The sequence below is a fragment of the Giraffa tippelskirchi genome, chromosome 11 (genome assembly GCF_054371585.1).
Source record: "Giraffa tippelskirchi isolate mGirTip1 chromosome 11, T2T-mGirTip1v1.2.pri, whole genome shotgun sequence".
NCBI lineage: Eukaryota > Metazoa > Chordata > Mammalia > Artiodactyla > Giraffidae > Giraffa > Giraffa tippelskirchi.
In genome coordinates this window covers 20032501-20049358 of record NC_137285.1, presented here as the reverse complement: position 1 = coordinate 20049358, position 16858 = coordinate 20032501, and the positions used below count along the sequence as shown (strand labels likewise).

General features: G+C 41.5%; 1 protein-coding gene and 1 long non-coding RNA gene across 20 annotated transcripts in view; one reads left to right on the top strand and one right to left on the bottom strand.

Moving 5' to 3' along the window:
* Positions 1 to 16858, top strand: part of SBNO1 (strawberry notch homolog 1) — a 65517-nt gene that overhangs the window by 3337 nt on the left and 45322 nt on the right. For 7 of the 19 annotated variants that reach the window (XR_014068560.1, XR_014068558.1, XR_014068556.1 and 4 more), the window contains exons 1-3: positions 6466 to 6610; positions 14957 to 15088; positions 15623 to 15727. Coding sequence is in view for 12 of the 19 variants with exons in the window: in XM_081540278.1 (XP_081396404.1) it covers positions 14957 to 15088; positions 15623 to 15727 (237 nt within the window). In the remaining 7 variants the exon portion in view is untranslated. Of the gene's footprint in view, positions 1 to 6465; positions 6611 to 14956; positions 15089 to 15622; positions 15728 to 16858 lie in introns of those variants that run through there. The other 12 variants (XR_014068559.1, XR_014068557.1, XM_081540279.1 and 9 more) reach the window with 4 other exon arrangements.
* Positions 5527 to 6831, bottom strand: LOC145525979 (uncharacterized). Its single transcript, XR_014068563.1, has 2 exons — positions 6725 to 6831; positions 5527 to 6581 (listed from the first exon to the last, which is right to left on the bottom strand). It is a non-coding gene; the product is annotated as an uncharacterized LOC145525979 (long non-coding RNA).

Sequence of the window (16858 nt, the reverse complement as noted above, 5' to 3'; positions counted from 1 at the left end):
CGACTGAACAACAAAATATATAATATACATACGTTTCCCCATTATATGTGTGTATATATGTGTAAATATGTATGGATAGATATGCACAGATATATAAAATACATAAAATTCCCCACATGTAAATATATGCATATGTTAATATGTACTATATATATTTAGTACATATATACTTGGAACTCAAGCAAGTAAGAGTAAAACAATACTCTCCCTACCTCATAGGTTTATTTATAGAATTAAATGAAAGAGGGGAATTTCTTGGAGGTCCAATGGTTAGGACTCCACACTTTCACTGCTAAGAGTGCAGTTTCAGTCCCTTGTTGGGGAATTAAGATCCTGCAAGCTACAGTGCAGCCAAAAATAAAGAATTAAATGACAGAATAAAAATAACATGTATGGGGATGTAGAAGTTCAGCAATTAACTTCTAAGTAAAGTTACAAAATTGCATCTTAATGAGTTGTTGTAATTTGGAGTTATTAACACTTTCTTCCCATTCTTTTCTTTGGTTCTCTAGAAGGGAGACCAAAACTTGAATGAACACAAAAATGGTATCGAGAGTATAGAACGTGGCAAGTGTGTGCTCAGTGCTCAGTGTGTCCGACCCCTTTGTGAGGAGCCAGGCAGGCTACAGTCCATGGGATTCTCCAGGCAAGAATACTGGAGTGGGTTGCCATTTCCTCCTCCAGGAGATCTTCCCCACTCGGGGATTGAACCCAAGTCTCTTGTGTCTCCTGCATTGGCAGGCTGATTCTTTACCACTAGGCCACCTGGGAAGCCCAAAATCTGGCATAGGATGAGAAATATCCAATGGTGTAAAAAATTTGGCATAGGATGAAAAATAGTGAATGGCTTTTATGTTTGATGAGCCTTTTTTTTCATCTGTTATAAATAAATAGGTCTATTTTTTCTCCCTGTATCTCTTTTTAAATTATTAAAAAACTTTTTTTTGCCACCGCTGCATGCCATGTGGGAACTTAGTTCCTCAACCAGGGATTGAACCAGCACCGCCTGAAGTGGAAGTGCAGAGTCTTAACCACTGGACAGCCAGAAAAGTACGCCCCCCTGCCCACTGCCCTCCCCTTCTCCCGGTCCCCCCTGCCCCGCTGCCACATCTCTCTTTAAGAAAAGGTATTACAAGCTAGTTGTTCAATTGATTGGGAAGTCCTTACAGTTTTAAAAATCATAATTTTATTGAAAAAGCATAAGGAAAATGTATGCATTGATGAGCAAGGGTAGTTTTTTTATTTTGAAAGTCAGTTTAGAGATGGTTTAGCAGCACAGCTCAGGCTGTTCAATTTAGAGTGGGATTTTTCTTACATTTTTTTCTGTGTGGGCTTTTTTTTTTTTTCAGATGGACCTTTTAATTTGTGAGCTTGACGAGATGAGTTAACTTTTTGAGTCTTTTTTTTCAGGAAACAAATATTAATCTTTTAAAATATATATATATTTGGCTGCATCAGGTTTTATTTGCAGTACCTGGGTTTTCACTAGTAGCCCCTTGACATGTGGGAATCTCAGTTCCCACACTGACCAGGGATCGAACCCCAACTCCTTACATTGGAAGGCAGATTCTTAACCACTAGACCCTCAGGGAATTCCTGTGAGACTTGTTCTTAATAGTTGCATTAGTTTGCTTGGACTGTTGTTAACAAAGCCCTACAAGCTAAGCAACTTGAATAACAAAAATGTATCACCTCATGGTTCTAGAGGCTAGAAGTCCAAGACCAAGGTCCTGGCAGGGTTGGTTCCTTCTGAGGAACTGTTAGGAAGATTGTCTTCCATGTCTTTCTCCTAACTCCTTGTGGTAGGCTGGCTTTCTTGACTTGTTGAAGCATCACCAAGACCTCTGGGTTCATTTTCACATGGTGTTCTCCTCTTCTGCATGTCTATCTCCAAATTTCCCTTTATAAGGACACAGTCATTTCGGATTAGCACCCACCTTAAGGATCTTGTTTTAACTTGATTACATCTGTAAAGACCCTATCTCCAAATAAGGTCACATTCTGAGGTTTATGTCAGGTCTCTAACATATGAATTCAGGGAGGACACAGTTCAACCCATAACCCTTAGTATCCCATAGTATCCTTTTAAATTAATAATTTAAATGTGTTTTTTAAGGGAAAGTTTATAAAAATGAATAGCAGGGCATTCGTTGTAAATACATTAAATGCATAGGGTGAAAATGCAAGCAGAAATTCTCCCTGGAATTCCCTGGTGGTCCAGTGGTTAGGATTCTCACTGCCGAGGGCCCAGGTCAGATCCCTGGTCTGGTAACTAGATCCCACATGCTGCAACTAAGACCCAGTGTAGCCAAATAAATAAAAATAAATATAAAATAAAACCCAAATGGTCTTCCTGGTAATTTCAAAATTGTCAAAAAATTGTAAAAAAATAAAAAAGTAAAGGTTGAAAGAAAGTTAAAAAAGAAAGAGGGGCCCCATGTTGCTGATACCCAAACTCTCAGGAGGGGGTTCTGCTCAGCTGGTGTCCTGAGCTTAGAGAGTGACCTTGTGGATGCTCTCACTGGTCCTCGTGTCTGGGAGGAGAGTTTGGTGTGATGAGGCCAGCTCTACCAGTAAAGTGTGGGAAAAAACTGCAAAATGGATACAGCTGCTGCTGTAGGAAGGAAAGGCATGTGCCAGGGTGAAGAGGTGTTGCTGGGATGAAGTTCACAGGAAACTTTTTCCTCCTTCTTAGCCTAGCAGCCTCCCTCCAGCCTTGCAGAATGTAATACTGAAACAGCTGGCAAAGCAGCAGTGTAGTTTTGCAGTGCATCACAAAGGAAAGCACAGATGCTTGAATTTGGAACTGAGAAACAGTATTTTTTTTTTTTTTTTAATGTATTTGACTTCAGCAGGTCTTAGTTGAGGCACTCAGGATCTTCGTTGGCAGCATGCAGGATCTTTACTTATGGCATAAGAACTCTTAGTTGTGGCATGTGGGATTTAGTTCCCTGGCCACAGATTGAACCCGGGCCCCCTGCATTGGGAATATGGAGTCTTAGCCACTGGACCACCAGGAAAATTCAGAAAAGCCATGTCTTAATAACTGGTGCACTTGCTTTGTTACTGTCCGTTCTCCCCTATCTTAATAACTGCTGAACTTGCTTTGTTACTGTCTGTTCTCCCTGCTTCCCTCCTGTCTGTTACAGAACATTTGTTACAGAAACACGTTTCCTCCTCTTGAAGTTCCCTGTTCACTTCCAGGAGTTAACACCTACTTTTCAAATCTTATGGAGGTTATGACTCTCTCAAGGAAGCCTTCTTTGATTTCTCTGATGAGATCAAATTACTCTAATAGGTTCTGTTAGCTTTTATGTTGCATTGTCACAGTTACAAGTTTACATTTTTTTGTGTCATTTGAGGATTAAAATTACAGAGCCTACTACCCTGTAAGGGGAACATCCCTCACTCCCCTCTCCCCTTGATTTGTTTTTCTTAAACTTGTGTCCCTAACACAATACCTCTAACTAACATATCTGACTCAATAAATAGTTTTTGAATGAAATGAGAAGTACAGTGTAAATATAAATAGCCACAGGGGAGGAGGAGTCGACACCATGCCTGAATAGGGAATTTTTCTGAATTATCTGCTTCCAGCAGTGTATCTCTATTCTGGGTGTTTCCAGTGAGTTTTCCTTCTGCCTCTGACCCTCAGTATCTCATTTTCTATCCCCTGATACAACCACTAATTGTGTTATCATTCTGAGATGCTCCGAGTGTACATTCAAGCAAAATATATTATGTATTCTCATAGAGTGCTTCATTCTTTTTAACAACTGTTTCACTGTAGGAAAGTAGCATAATTTAGTCAGTTCATCTTTTCTTCAAAGACATTAAGGTTATTTCCCATCTTTTGCTTCTACAAATTGCTACTGCCATGAATAACTTGGTGCATAACATTTCTGTGCATATGTGCAGTTGTATAAATATGCCCCGAAACTCCATCTTTTCCTTTGGTTCAGGGTAAAGAGATGGTGCAGAGATGGCAGCAAGGATCTGGCTTTTATTTGTCTGAGCCACGCGGCATGGGGTATCTTAGTTCCCCAACCAGTGATTGAACCCTCGCTCCATGCACTGGAAGCACCATGTCTTAACTGCTGGACTGCTAGGGAAGTCCCAAGAGTCTGGCTTAGATGCTCAGAAAGTACCAAAAAAAGGTGGATCTAGGACTCATCTAGTCCCAGTGTACAGCTAGAGTTTGGGGGCCACTTGGAAACTGAATTGCTCCAACCAAGCTTCAAAGACAGTGATTCATTAACTACATTGTCTTAGATTTCTTTGCTGCATTCTTTCATAAAATGACAATTGCTTGTTTGCTGTCAACTATACTAGATCATAAACTAGTCTACTGGAAAGTAGTCAACAAGACAGATGAATGACCTTGCTTTCCAATGGTTTTTTTTTTTTTTTTTCTGGCCTCTTGCAGTGGGGCAACTGGGATCTTAGTTCCCCCCATGAGGGGTCCAATCTGAGACCCTGCATTGGAAAGGCAGAGTCTTAACTGCTGGACCACCAGGGAAGTTCCTCCAAGGCATTGTTCTTATGGAACTATTTTTGTCTTTATAGGGGTGTGTGTGTCTGTGTGTGTGTGTGTGTGTGTGTATGCAGTAAATGAAATAATGGAAGTGATTAGCAAAGTAATTAACCTGCAGTTTAAAATGGCTGGACTTCCCTGGTGGCTCAGACAGTAAAGAATCTGCCTGCAATGCAGGAGACCTGGGTTCAATCCCTGGGTTGGAAAGGTCTCCTGAAGAAGGGATCGACCACCCACTCCAGTATTTTTGCCTGGAGAATTTCATGGACAGAGAGCCTGGCATGCTACAGTCCATGGGGTCGCAAAGAGTTGGACACGACTGAGCCACTAACACACTTTAAAATGTTTATTTATATGTACACATATATAATACATATGAATTGATGCTTTTGAACTATGGTGTTGGAGAAGACTCTTGAGAGTCCCTTGGACTGCAAGGAGATCAAACTAGTCCATCCTAAAGAAAATCAGTCCTGAATGTTCCCTGAAGGACTGACGCTGAAGCTCCAATACTTTGGCCACCTGATGTGACGAACTGACTCATTAGAAAAGACCCTGATGCTGGGAAAGATTGAAGGCAGGAGGAGAAGGGAACGACAGAGTACGAGATGGTTGGATGGCATCACTGACTTGATGGACGTGAGTTTGAGCAAGCTCCGGGAGTTGGTGAGGACAGGGAGGCCTGGCCTGTGCATAGTCCACGGGGTTGCAAAGAGTTGGACACGACTGAGCGACTGAACTGAACAATACATATTTATGTATATAGACACTACGTTGGAAGACTCAATTATTCTTGCCGTAATTTTTTTCCCCCTCCCCCTTAGCCCCATACTGTCTCTAGAAGAGCTCACACTTTTTAACCAAACCACTAAATTTGCTTTGAGCTCAAGACGAGTGCGACGCGCCACCGGTAGGGGGCAAGAGTCACCCAGCGTGCCCATTACCTAAGCAACGGGTTCAAACAGCATTCTCAGGATGACTTTACAAAAGAGTTACCAAGTTAATTTGTTTATTCTGGGTCAGGTCATTTACCAGTAGTACCAATAACAATAATCATAACGGAAAATACAAAAATAAGAGAGAGGAGGTAGTAACAGACCTGCAGCAATCATTAATTGAGAACAACAGTTTGTTCAGGTTAGTGGGTGTGCGCGAGAAAAAGAGAGAGGGGCTAACCGCGCTCTTAGTCCTTAGGATCTGATTATGGTAATGGACCAGCCGAGGGGCTCCAGTTACTTGCGGTTTCACACTGAATAAAGTGCTTTGAGCAAGCCTAAGAAACAATAAGTGGGCGAATAATTCATTAAGGTAACAAACGTTTCAAAGTGACAGACGCTACTAGATAACTTCCTGGTCCAAAGCCACACACCGAAAACGTTTTGAAAACAGCTTCAGGCCCCTCCTAGCCCGACTTTGAAAGCAGGTGTGGCACGCATGCGCCCAGCCCACCAGCTGACCTCCTCGTGGTAAGTCAAAGCACCGACCTTCTTCCCGACAGCCCGCGGGGGCGAAAGGGAGGAGAAACGGAACTCTCGCGAGGTCTTTCTAGCGCCGGCGGAAGCAGTAGACACGTGACTCTCCCAGGCGGCCTTCGCCTTCCCCCCCTCCCCCTTCTCGGAAACCAGGCCCCCTCACCCGTAGCCCACCCGGGAGCCGCTGTAATGGACCGTTTGGGTTCCGGAATTCCCTTGGATCCAACCACTGGTACCCGGTCGGCGGGAGCGACGGAGTTCGTGCTTGGCGGCGAAGGCAGGGGGCGGTCATGGGGGGTGAAAATCATCTTCCTTCACCTAGGAGGGAGGCGGGGCGGAGAGGAGCGCTAGGGAGTGGTGGGGGGGAAACGGGAGGAAGTCACGTGGGTCGCGCGGCGCGCGCTGCGTGCGCGCGGCGCCTCATCCGTCGCCCCACCCCCTCCCCGTGGGGGGAGGGTTGGGGGGGAGGGGCGTCAAGATGGCGGCGGGGAGGTAGGCAGAGCCGGACGCCGCTGCAGCCGCCGCCTCCGCTCCTGTCGCCTCTGGTTCTTCAAGCTCTCGTCACCTGAGAGGAGCTGTTCCGGTGTCGGGTCCGGCGGGGAAAGTAAGTCCACCCCTTATCCTTTTTCTGCCTCCACACTCCTCCCGGACAGCCTCCCACTCCCACCCTCCTTAGGGGGCCGTGCGGGGCTGGGCTGGGGGGGGGCCGCCACCTCACCCTGGCTTGGGGCCTTCCTCTCCGCCCCCTCCGCTCCGCGCCCCGTGGTCTTCGGGGGCACGGTCCCAGCGGCGGCCCCGCTGCGCTCGCTTCCTCCGCCCGTCTGCGCCGGGCCCTGCCGTCGCCGCGCGTGGGGCTCTTGGGCCCCGAGGGCCCCGCTGTCCCGGGTTGGAGGCACCTCGTCTGAGCGAGGAGTCAGCATCTGCGGACGCCGGCTCCAGCTCTGCTCGGGTCGCTCCCTTTGGTTCCACGGCTCGATCAGGGGGCTTTGAGGTCCCGGGACCCGCAGGAAAGTGAGCTCCGCAATCCTTCAAAAGTCCTCGTACAGAAGGATTGCTCCGGTTTAGGGCGAGTGTGGGGGGCGACGGGACACAGCACCTACAATTTGCTGGTCACCTCGCTGTCGGGGTTGTGGGGACGGTACGTGGGACACGTGGGGCCACCTTCACGCTTCACCCAGTGATGAGGTTAATTTTTCCCCAAGTTCGCTCGTCCGCCTCCTGGACGCTAAGCAGGCATCTCTGTGGAGGGGCAAGTCTGTTGGGGATTTGCTTACTTTGAGAGTGTTTGGCATAACGAGCATCTAAAGTTCCCCAAACCAGTGTATGCTGGTGGTTTCCCAGAAGTGGTTTGAAGTCGGTTTAACCGCTGAGGAGATTTGGATGTTCCTGAACCCTTGTGATTGTTTCTTTCCTGACCCTGGCATCCAGCTCCTCCCCTTTCCACCCCGGCTTTGTGCTTCTGTTTGGTTAATGTTTGCGGACCACTAACTTGATCCTCGCACAGAGAAGCTCTTTTTTATGTGCGTGCTCGGTTTACTGTGGGAGGTTTTTGTTTCGGGGAGTCGCTGGTTGAGAAACGTGGGAAAAGAACGGGAGTGAAAATGAGAGTCAAAGCAACGTTTTTATCCATTGAATTGCGCAGCCAATTGTAACTGCACCCGGAAGTTTGTACTGAACACGTGTTGATGAGAGAAGGTTAAAAGCTGGATCCCCTTTGACCTTTGAAAGTTGATTATTAGCAGCTTATGTTCAGTTAAATGTTTCATATTCTCAATGTAACCGGAATTAGAGACGGAATAGGGTTCTAAAGTGTTGGCCAAGGAGGGCCCAGAAAGCTGTCAAACCCTTAGTTGCTCTATCGCTATTCCTCGTAACAGTTGCAGTCACTTAAACCAGCTAACAGTGCGAAGGGATCCCATATTTTCCCGGTTATTTACGGCAGTCAGAACTGATTTTTGCAAGCAATGGGGAAAGCCTTCATCACTGCACAAAAGATAGTTTGTACAGAATTTCTAGAGTAAAATGTAAAATTTAGTGCTGGTAGGACATTAGTTTTGCAACCAAGGGGACATTTTATTTTCATGTTTAAAGAAGTTGTTTCCAGTGTTTACCTTACCAGAGAAGACATCTTTACTGTTTTCCTCTGGCTTCTGCTTTTTGTCTTCCAGTCTAACTCTATTTCCAATCTAAATTTATTCCATACAGTTCTTCAGAAATTTAAATAAATTTTACTTCAGTTGCTGGATAAGTGTTAAAAAGGGAGGCTTAGTGAGTGACTTATAGTTGATAAATTCATTCATCCAGTCTTTCATCCATTGAATGCTTTTATGTTTCAGTTTTATAGGTTTTAAGGGCGTTACTGAGATTACCATTTAAAAATGTGCAGTATGGAGATTTTTAAAGTCATCCCCTTCCCCCGCTTCCCCCAGCTCGCGAAGATTTTAGATACGGATACATTTTGGCCTTAGTCTCTAAATTAAGCTTTGATTTGAGATTTGCTGACCTGCCTGTGAAGTAAGAAAGCAGTCAGGTCTCAGGGCTGGTCTTCGCAAGTTACCTGACTTCATGAGGCGAGGCTCTGTGGGTTTTCGAAAATTGGAGTAAAGAAAGATACTTTCTGAGAGGAATTGTTTTCCATTAAATACCCGATTAATTAAAATGATGTAATCCTTAAGTTTTTGCAGTTGTCTTTTTTTATGCTAATTGACAGATCTACTTTGATGTGGCTGAACTGAGTATTAAGGACAGCCTTGGGATACCACTGCAATTTTTTGTAGATGGGAAGGATAGGCTCTTGAAGAGCAGGAACTCTCTCTTATGAACAAAAAAAATATATATGGTACAAAACCCATCAAATTAATTTGCATATTTACTTCTTAGGAGACAGTGTATAGCACAGAGCAGTGATTTTCAAACCTTTTTACTGTATTCCATAGTAAGAAATGTGTTTTATATTGTGAACTAGCACATTAATACACATGTAGAACTGAGTTTTGTATAATAATGTTTACCTTTTACTGTGTGCTGCACTAATTCTGTTCTGTATTTAACGTATTTGAATAGTTTGTATTTGAAACATTTAAAAAATACTGGTCATAACGTAAATTATTTGACAGCCCATTGTGTTGTGACTAGCAGTTTGAAACATGCTGGTATGGGATTCAAAACACAGAACCTTGGAGGTGTGGTATCAGCCTTCCTGGGTTTGTAATTCTGCTCCATGCTTGCTTTGTTGTTAAATTGTTACAGTTCATCTCTCTTAAGCCTCAGTATCTCATCTCCAACAGGGGATAACAAGTAATTTTTACTCACGGATTATTTTGAGAGTTAAGAGAAAAAAAGTCCAACCATCTAGTGAATGTTGGGAAGACTAGCCATCTGATTTTCATGTTGTGATCGAGAATGTAGTTTCACCCTCCTCCCCCATTCTTTCTCATGGTGCTTTTTCAAAGCATTTTTGGAACTTGAATATAATCTGCGCATTCCTTTGTGATTCCATTCTTTCTATAGATTTTGCAGTAAGAGTGAGGGGAGGGGCATGTCACTGAGCAGTTGCTGCTTGGGGAAGTAGGTGTTTAAAAATAAAGATTATATCCTTTTAGGTACAGAAAATTCTCTTTAGCAAACTTGTTTATATCTACCTTCCCTTCTACCTAATATTCTTGAGGAACCAGTACCCAGTAGACACTTAATGAATACTTTGTTGATGGACTTACCGGTTAAATTCAAAGTGGATCATTATCCTTCAGATTCTTCAGCTGAATGTCAGTCATCGGACATCCTGGCTGTGTAAAAACAAAAGTTGGGTCAAAAATCAGACATGCTTAGCACTACTAAATAATGAGAAAAATCCTTTTCAAGCAAAAGTACCTTTTTTTTTTTGGAGAATAGCTCCTTTACAGTATTGTGTCGGCCTTTGCCATACATCCGTGGGGCCACAAAAGAGTCGGACACAACTGAGCGACAGACACACTGCCCTATAGCAACATGAATCAGCCACAAGTATACTTATGTCTCCTCCCTACGATAATTTTTCTTAAGATACTTCTCAAAAATGATACTATGTGTACACATTTGAAGATGTCTGCCAGTTTCCTCTAGATATGCTGGTTAACTGGGCAAATTGAACGTATGACCTGAGTAAAAGGGAGCTAGTATTTTATAGAGCTAATAGGAAGTTAATTATTGAATTAAGTTGCCAACAGGTAAGTTTATATTCTGGAAATAAGGTGTTGCATCAGCAATTTGAAGGAAAACATTTTTTGTACTTTGTAGTGAAGTTTATCAGTATGATACTTAATAGTTAGTAGGTAATATTTATCCCAAGTAGTATGACGTTTAATCAACACAGCAGTCTTAATAAAGGAGGTTCTCTTTTTATTCCCATGTGAAGATGAGAAAACTGAGTCAAGTTATTACTTGACTGTCTCATGCTACTAGCAGTATTTGAAACCATGTGTTCTGCTTGACTCCCACTTCAACCTCTGTGGTGTGCTGCTGCCACTGCAGATACATCTCTGTGTCTTCCCAGAGCTATAAAGATCTGCCTTGGTCTCAACAAGAGGAACCTTGTCCTTTTTGATAGGTTTCAGTGTTGGTCTTCTCATGGTGGTGGGAACTGTATCCTTTCATTCTTCTGATTGGCTGTTACTTCTCAGGATTCTTTTCCTGCCAAGGATATTTCCTAGTTTCTTTTTACTACTGTGTTACTTATTGTTATTTATCATGGACACTTTCATAGATGTACTGTTTGAACAGGTGATATTTTCGAAAGTATTTATGATAAAAATAGAACCTTTTTGTTCATTGTTTGAAACAGAGTCACTCTATGGTTCAATTCTGCGGCGCTCAGCTTTCTTCACCGTCCAACTCTCACATCCATACATGACTACTGAAAAAACCATAGCCTTGACTAGACAGGCCTTTGTTGGCAAAGTAATGTCTCTGTTTTTAAATATGCTATCTTGGAGAAGACTCTTGAGAGTCCCTTGGACTGCAGGAAGATCCATCCAGTCCATCCTAAAGGAGATCAGTTCTGGGTGTTCATTGGAAGGACTGATGTTGAACCTGAAACTCCAATACTTTGGCCACCTGATGCGAAGAGTTGACTCATTGGAAAAGACCCTAATGCTGGGAATGATTGGGGGCAGGAGGAGAAGGGGACAACAGAGGATGAGATGGCTGGATGGCATCACCGACTTGATGGGTGTGGGTTTGGGTGGACTTAGGGGGAGTTAGTGATGGACAGGGAGGCCTGGGGTGCTGCGATTCATGGGGTCGCAGAGAGTCGGGCACGACTGAGTGACTGAACTGAACTGATGGTTAGTAACTTTTAGGTTTGTTAGGTTCAGTTCAGTACTCAGTTGTGTCCAACTCTTTGTGACCCCATGGACTGCAGCATGCCAGGCCTCCCTGTCCATCACCAACTCCCGGAGTTTACTCAAACTCATGTCCATTGAGTTGGTGATGCCATTCAACCGTCGCGTCCTCTGTCGTCCCCTTCTCCTCCTGCCTTCAATCTTTCCCAGCATCAGGGTCTTTTCCAATGAGTCAGTTCTTCGCATCAGGTGGCCAGAGTATTTGTTAGGTTGCTATGTGTTAAATGTCACCTGAGGTCTGTGAAATCTTTGTAGACACACTGTAACAGTTCTTTTGCACCTAAAGTATTTGGGTTTACATTATACTTTCAAAATGAAAATGTTGTTTTCCGTCTCAGGAATACATCTTACTTGTTTGTAAAATGTGGAGAAGATTGCATAATATAACCTTTTAGTGGCTCTGTTAGCTTGAGCACTGAAATTCTATGAGTCTGTAATAGTTTCAGAATAGGAATATGATTAAATATTAAGGGTTTTTGCTTAATGAAGTTAGAGACTGCATAGATGTTTTCTTTGTATCCCCTTCCCTGCTTCTCATTGCAAAAAAAAAAGTACGAATAGGATATTTCTGCCCAATTGACTTGGGAGAAAGGCTCTGGATTTTATTTGTATGTAAGATGTGTATAAAATTAAAATCTTTTTCACTAATAGTTTGTGAAAGACAATGTCTCTTATGGTATTGTCACTACTTGGTCACTACTCAGATCAGAGGGTCTCAGATTGTGATTCCGATAAACTTTGAAGAGGTCACTGATGTTACTTATAACTGTTGCTGTTGTCTCTTGTGTGAATGCCAACAAGTTTGTTCCCCCAGTCCCTCTCTTCTGTAGTGATGTTTTTGTACTTTTAATGATAGTTGTTCAGAAAATATATTTCAAAAAGCTCGTGAATTCAGTAACACTTAAATGATTTTTTGTTGAAATAAATTAATGATGTTTGCGTACTTTTGAGTATAATTAGTTAGGTCATTGGTCCTAGTGAAGTATTTTATAGGTTGAAAATGTATTTTTTTTAAAGCATTGATTTAGCACTCTTGGTACGTGTGTACTATGTACTAGGATAGTAATTTGTAAAGTATGGTCAACTATTATTTATTATTTATTTATTAGAATAGTTTGTCAATTTTATATTAAATCCATGTTGGGAATTTCTCGTACTTGTCTCCTCTATCATCTGATTCTTTCATACTATTTCCATCTTGCTGTGTGATACTAACACTCCCCATTCCAGTTCAGACAGGCATTTATTCTGAAGTTAAGTATTGAAACTTCACACATCTACTGATTGGAAAGAGATTGCATGACTTTGGGAGTTTGAGAAGTCTAGATCTAGGTGTGACCTTGAGTGGGTAATTTAACCTTTTTGAGCCTCAGTTTCATGTCTAGGATTGTAATACCTATCTTGCTAATGGTTGTCATGGACTAGTGATACACATGAAGAGCTGAACACACTGCCAGGCTTATGAAAGAAAGTGAAAGTCACTTGGTTGTGTCCTACTCTCTGCAACCCCATGGACTATACAGTCCCTGGAATTGTCCAGGCCAGAATACTGGAAGGGTAGCGTTTACTTTCCTTAAGGTATCTTCCCAATCCAGGGATCGAACCCAGATCTCCCATGTTGCAGGTGGATTCTTTACCAGCTGAGCCACCAGGGAAGCCGAAGAATACTGGAGTGGGTATTCATTCGATCCCTTCTCCAGCAGATCTTCCCAACCCAGGAATTGCACCGGGGCCTCCTGCATTGCAGGCTGATTCTTTGCCAACTGAACTTTCAGGGAAGCTCAGAAGACACTTAATCACTGTCAGTTCCCTTCCTCCTGTCTGCTCAAAATGCTTTCTTCCTTAGACTTCTTTACTTTTCTCTGAAAATTTTTGGGGAAATCTTTTTTGGGCTCTCCTTTCTTTATTAAACAGCAGATCTGCCCTTAGTTTGTTTCTCAATTCTGTGGTTTCCACCTTAAGCTCATTCATATTTCCTTTAGAACATCTGTCTAAATGATGTACAGGTGACATAGACCTCTCTAGTAGAGAATTTCTCTGTTAAAATGTCCTGCTTTCATCTAAAAGAGTAGTTCTTGAATGTTGGGAAGTTGTGGTATTCTTGGCTAACCACTTTTTTTTTTGGTAGGACATAATGAAACATTTAATTCTATTGCACAGTCTGAAAACAAGTGGACTAGCTGAAATTAGAATATTATTTATGTAGTGTGAAATTAGTTCTCTGAGAAAAAGCAAGTGGTCAGATTGCCTATAAGTATGTTTGTACATATAAATTGGCTATTTCAGATAAATTAATGAGAAACGTTAAAATTGAGAAAGCTCTGTTAAACTTTATTCTTCCTTACAAAATAGATAAAAATCTATCCTAGTGGTAGAATACTTTGATCTGGCTTGGGAAACTCCAACTGAAAATGTGTCTGCCTGCTGGAAATAGGCATTTTTTCCCCCCTGAACTCCATGTATCTTTAGGTCTCCTGGGCTCAACCTCCTCCCGCCCAACCCCATTTTCTCATGGCTTAACTCTAATCCTCTATCAACTTATACTTTATGTGTATTTCATGTTCTCTTTTTCATTTTGAGCTTTTATTTAAACGTACAGATTCTCCGTAAATATTCTGGAATCCATTCTCCTTTCTTTATCTCTGTACCCTGCTGTTAACACCATATCATCTTTTTCCTGGTCTGCTGTAGCAGTTTCCTAAGATGTCTCCCTGCTTTGGAGGGAGACGCCACACTGCTGTGGAGTAATTTTTCTAAGCCACAGATCTGACTACATCATGCAGTTCTCTATCTGAAAACTCTTTAGTAACCTCTGTTGCTCATAAGATTAAATGTGCTCTCTAGCATAGTGCACAAGGCTGTAGGCGATAATTTCCTGTCTCTCGCCATCACCTTTGCGAACCTCGTATTTCTGTTCTGAGCTTCCGTACCCACGGTGAACATGGTGAATTACTGTAGCCATCTTTTTTGGAGTGCCAGTATCTTTGTGCTGCCATGGGTTTGAATGCACTATCCAGAAGATCCTTGTCTGCCTGGTGATTTCTTACCTGAGACTTGCTTGCATTGTCATCTTTGTAACCTCTCCCTCCAGGTTAATTCACCATTTCCTTCTCTGTTCCCACAGCATTTTGTAGACATAGATTCTTGCTGTGATTTACGTACTTCTTTGTCCTTTCCACCTTTTTTTTTTTCAAAATCATCCACTTTATAAAATTTGAATTACATAGTGTGGCTTTTCTTTATTTTTAAAAAATATTTATTTATTTGTCTGTGAACTCTTTAATTGTGGTACGTGGGATCTAGTTCCCTGACCAGGGATTGAACCTGGGCTCCTTGCACTGGGAGCGCAGCGTCTTAGCCACTGGATCACCAGGGAAGTCCCTTGTCCTTTCCATCTTAATGTGAATTTTTTTGGATAAGGGACTATTTTCATCTTTTTTTGCCTGCTTTGTAGAAGATTATTCATAAATATTGAATGAATGGATCTGGTAGAAAACGTTGGTTTATATTTAGAAGAATGTTAGTTGTCATTTTAAGTTTTTTATGTTAATATTTAACATGTTGTTCTAAAGATGGTGGAACCAGGGCAAGATTTACTGCTTGCTGCTTTGAGCGAGAGTGGAATTAGTCCGAATGACCTCTTTGATATTGATGGTGGAGATGTGGGGCTTGCAACTCCAACACCTACCCCTCCCATACAGCAGGTAAGAGTTTTCCAAAGCCTCTGTAAAAAATGAATTTTTTCTGAGTTTTATTTTCTATTATAGAAATAGGTATTAATAAGTCTTAATTTTAAATATGCATGTGAACATTGTTTTTATGTTGAGTGTTAGTGTTCATTCACAAGGTGAAAAATACTTGTACAAATCAAGATGTTTTTCTGCTTTGATATATTGATGATATAAAAGCAAGAGATGAATTGCTTAGAGTTGCAGGACGACCACTAATCTCAATACTTGTCTTTGTATAAGAACATTTTTCTGAGATTTCAAACATTTTTCTGAGGTTTCACTATACACATTCTCTGAAAGCAAAAATAAGATTCTAAGTTTAATGAAGATACTATGCTTGCAAATATTGTTATTTTGTAGCTGGTATCAGTGGTTTTACATTCCATTTGAATGTAAAGCTTGAAGTGTTGTGGTTTTTTTTTAATTTTAATAAATACATCTCTTGTTCTTGAAACAGAATTCACTGCCATCATTCTTTTGTTTCTTTCTCTGATGTTTTCTCTCCAGTCAGTGCCACTTAGTGCGTTAGAACTAGGTTTGGAGACTGAAGCAGCAGTTCCTGTTAAACAAGAACCAGAGACGGTACCTACTCCAGCACTTTTAAATGTTAGGGTAAGAATTATTTAGATTTGGCATTACTATGAAAATAATTTAGGATTATAGTCAGAAAGTGAAAGTGAAGTCGTTCAGTTGTGTCTGACTCTTTGCGACCCCATGGACTGTAGCCTACCAGGTTCCTCCGTCCATGGGATTTTCCAGGCAAGAATACTGGAGTGGGGTGCCATTTCTTTCTCCAGATCTTCCCGACCGAAGGATTGAACCCGGGTCTCCTGCATAGTAGGCAAACGCTTTACCGTCTGAGCCACCAGGGATAACCTTTATTATAAAATAGTTTATTTCAGTAGTTCTGCTTTTTGCTGCTTTCCCAATATTTTACTCTCACCTACTTTATAAAACATTTGTTTCACTCTTCTGTTAGTTATGTTGATCAAAAGATAGTTAGAAAAAAACATTTTTTTAGTTTATTTATTGAAAATGATCACGAATTTATGAAGTAAAGATGAACTACACATTATCCCATTACATTTTTCATTTTAATCAGTGTGGTCCATTGGTATATATAATTATTGTATGATATTACTATGCTTTAAATGGAGAGTTCCTTATCTTGCTTTAAACATAGCAGTTTTGTTGGCAGCTATGCCATATGGGGTCTCAGCTTCCCCTGTCAGGAATTGAACCCTGACCCTGGCAATGAAAGCCTGGAATCCTAACCACCAGGGCATCAGGAAACTCCCTAAACATAGAAATTACTTATTTAAAGAGCCTTAGTGGTATAAATTATTAGATAAACTGTTAGGTTAAAATTTGATGACTTTGTGATAAAGTATTATTGAAAGTTACATTTAAAATTGATAAATAATAATCTAGAATATTCTTGTTAGAGAAGCCATGGAGAAATAACAAATACGTTGAAGGGGGCAGAAAGTAGAAATAGATATAAATTTATAAAAATATCTTAGTTGTACTTTAGTTGTAGAAGCCACAGATATACTGTTATCCTCAGATCTTGCCTTTTTAAAAACTTTTGCTCCGGGTCCTAACTCCTGTTCCCAACTAAAAAAATAAAATGCTATGTAGCTTTGTCTTAGACTCAAGGGAAGAATCCACGTTATCACTAGTATTGTAATTTACCTGGATGGATTTTTCATATGTCATAGGAACTTAAAACTCTGCTTGGTG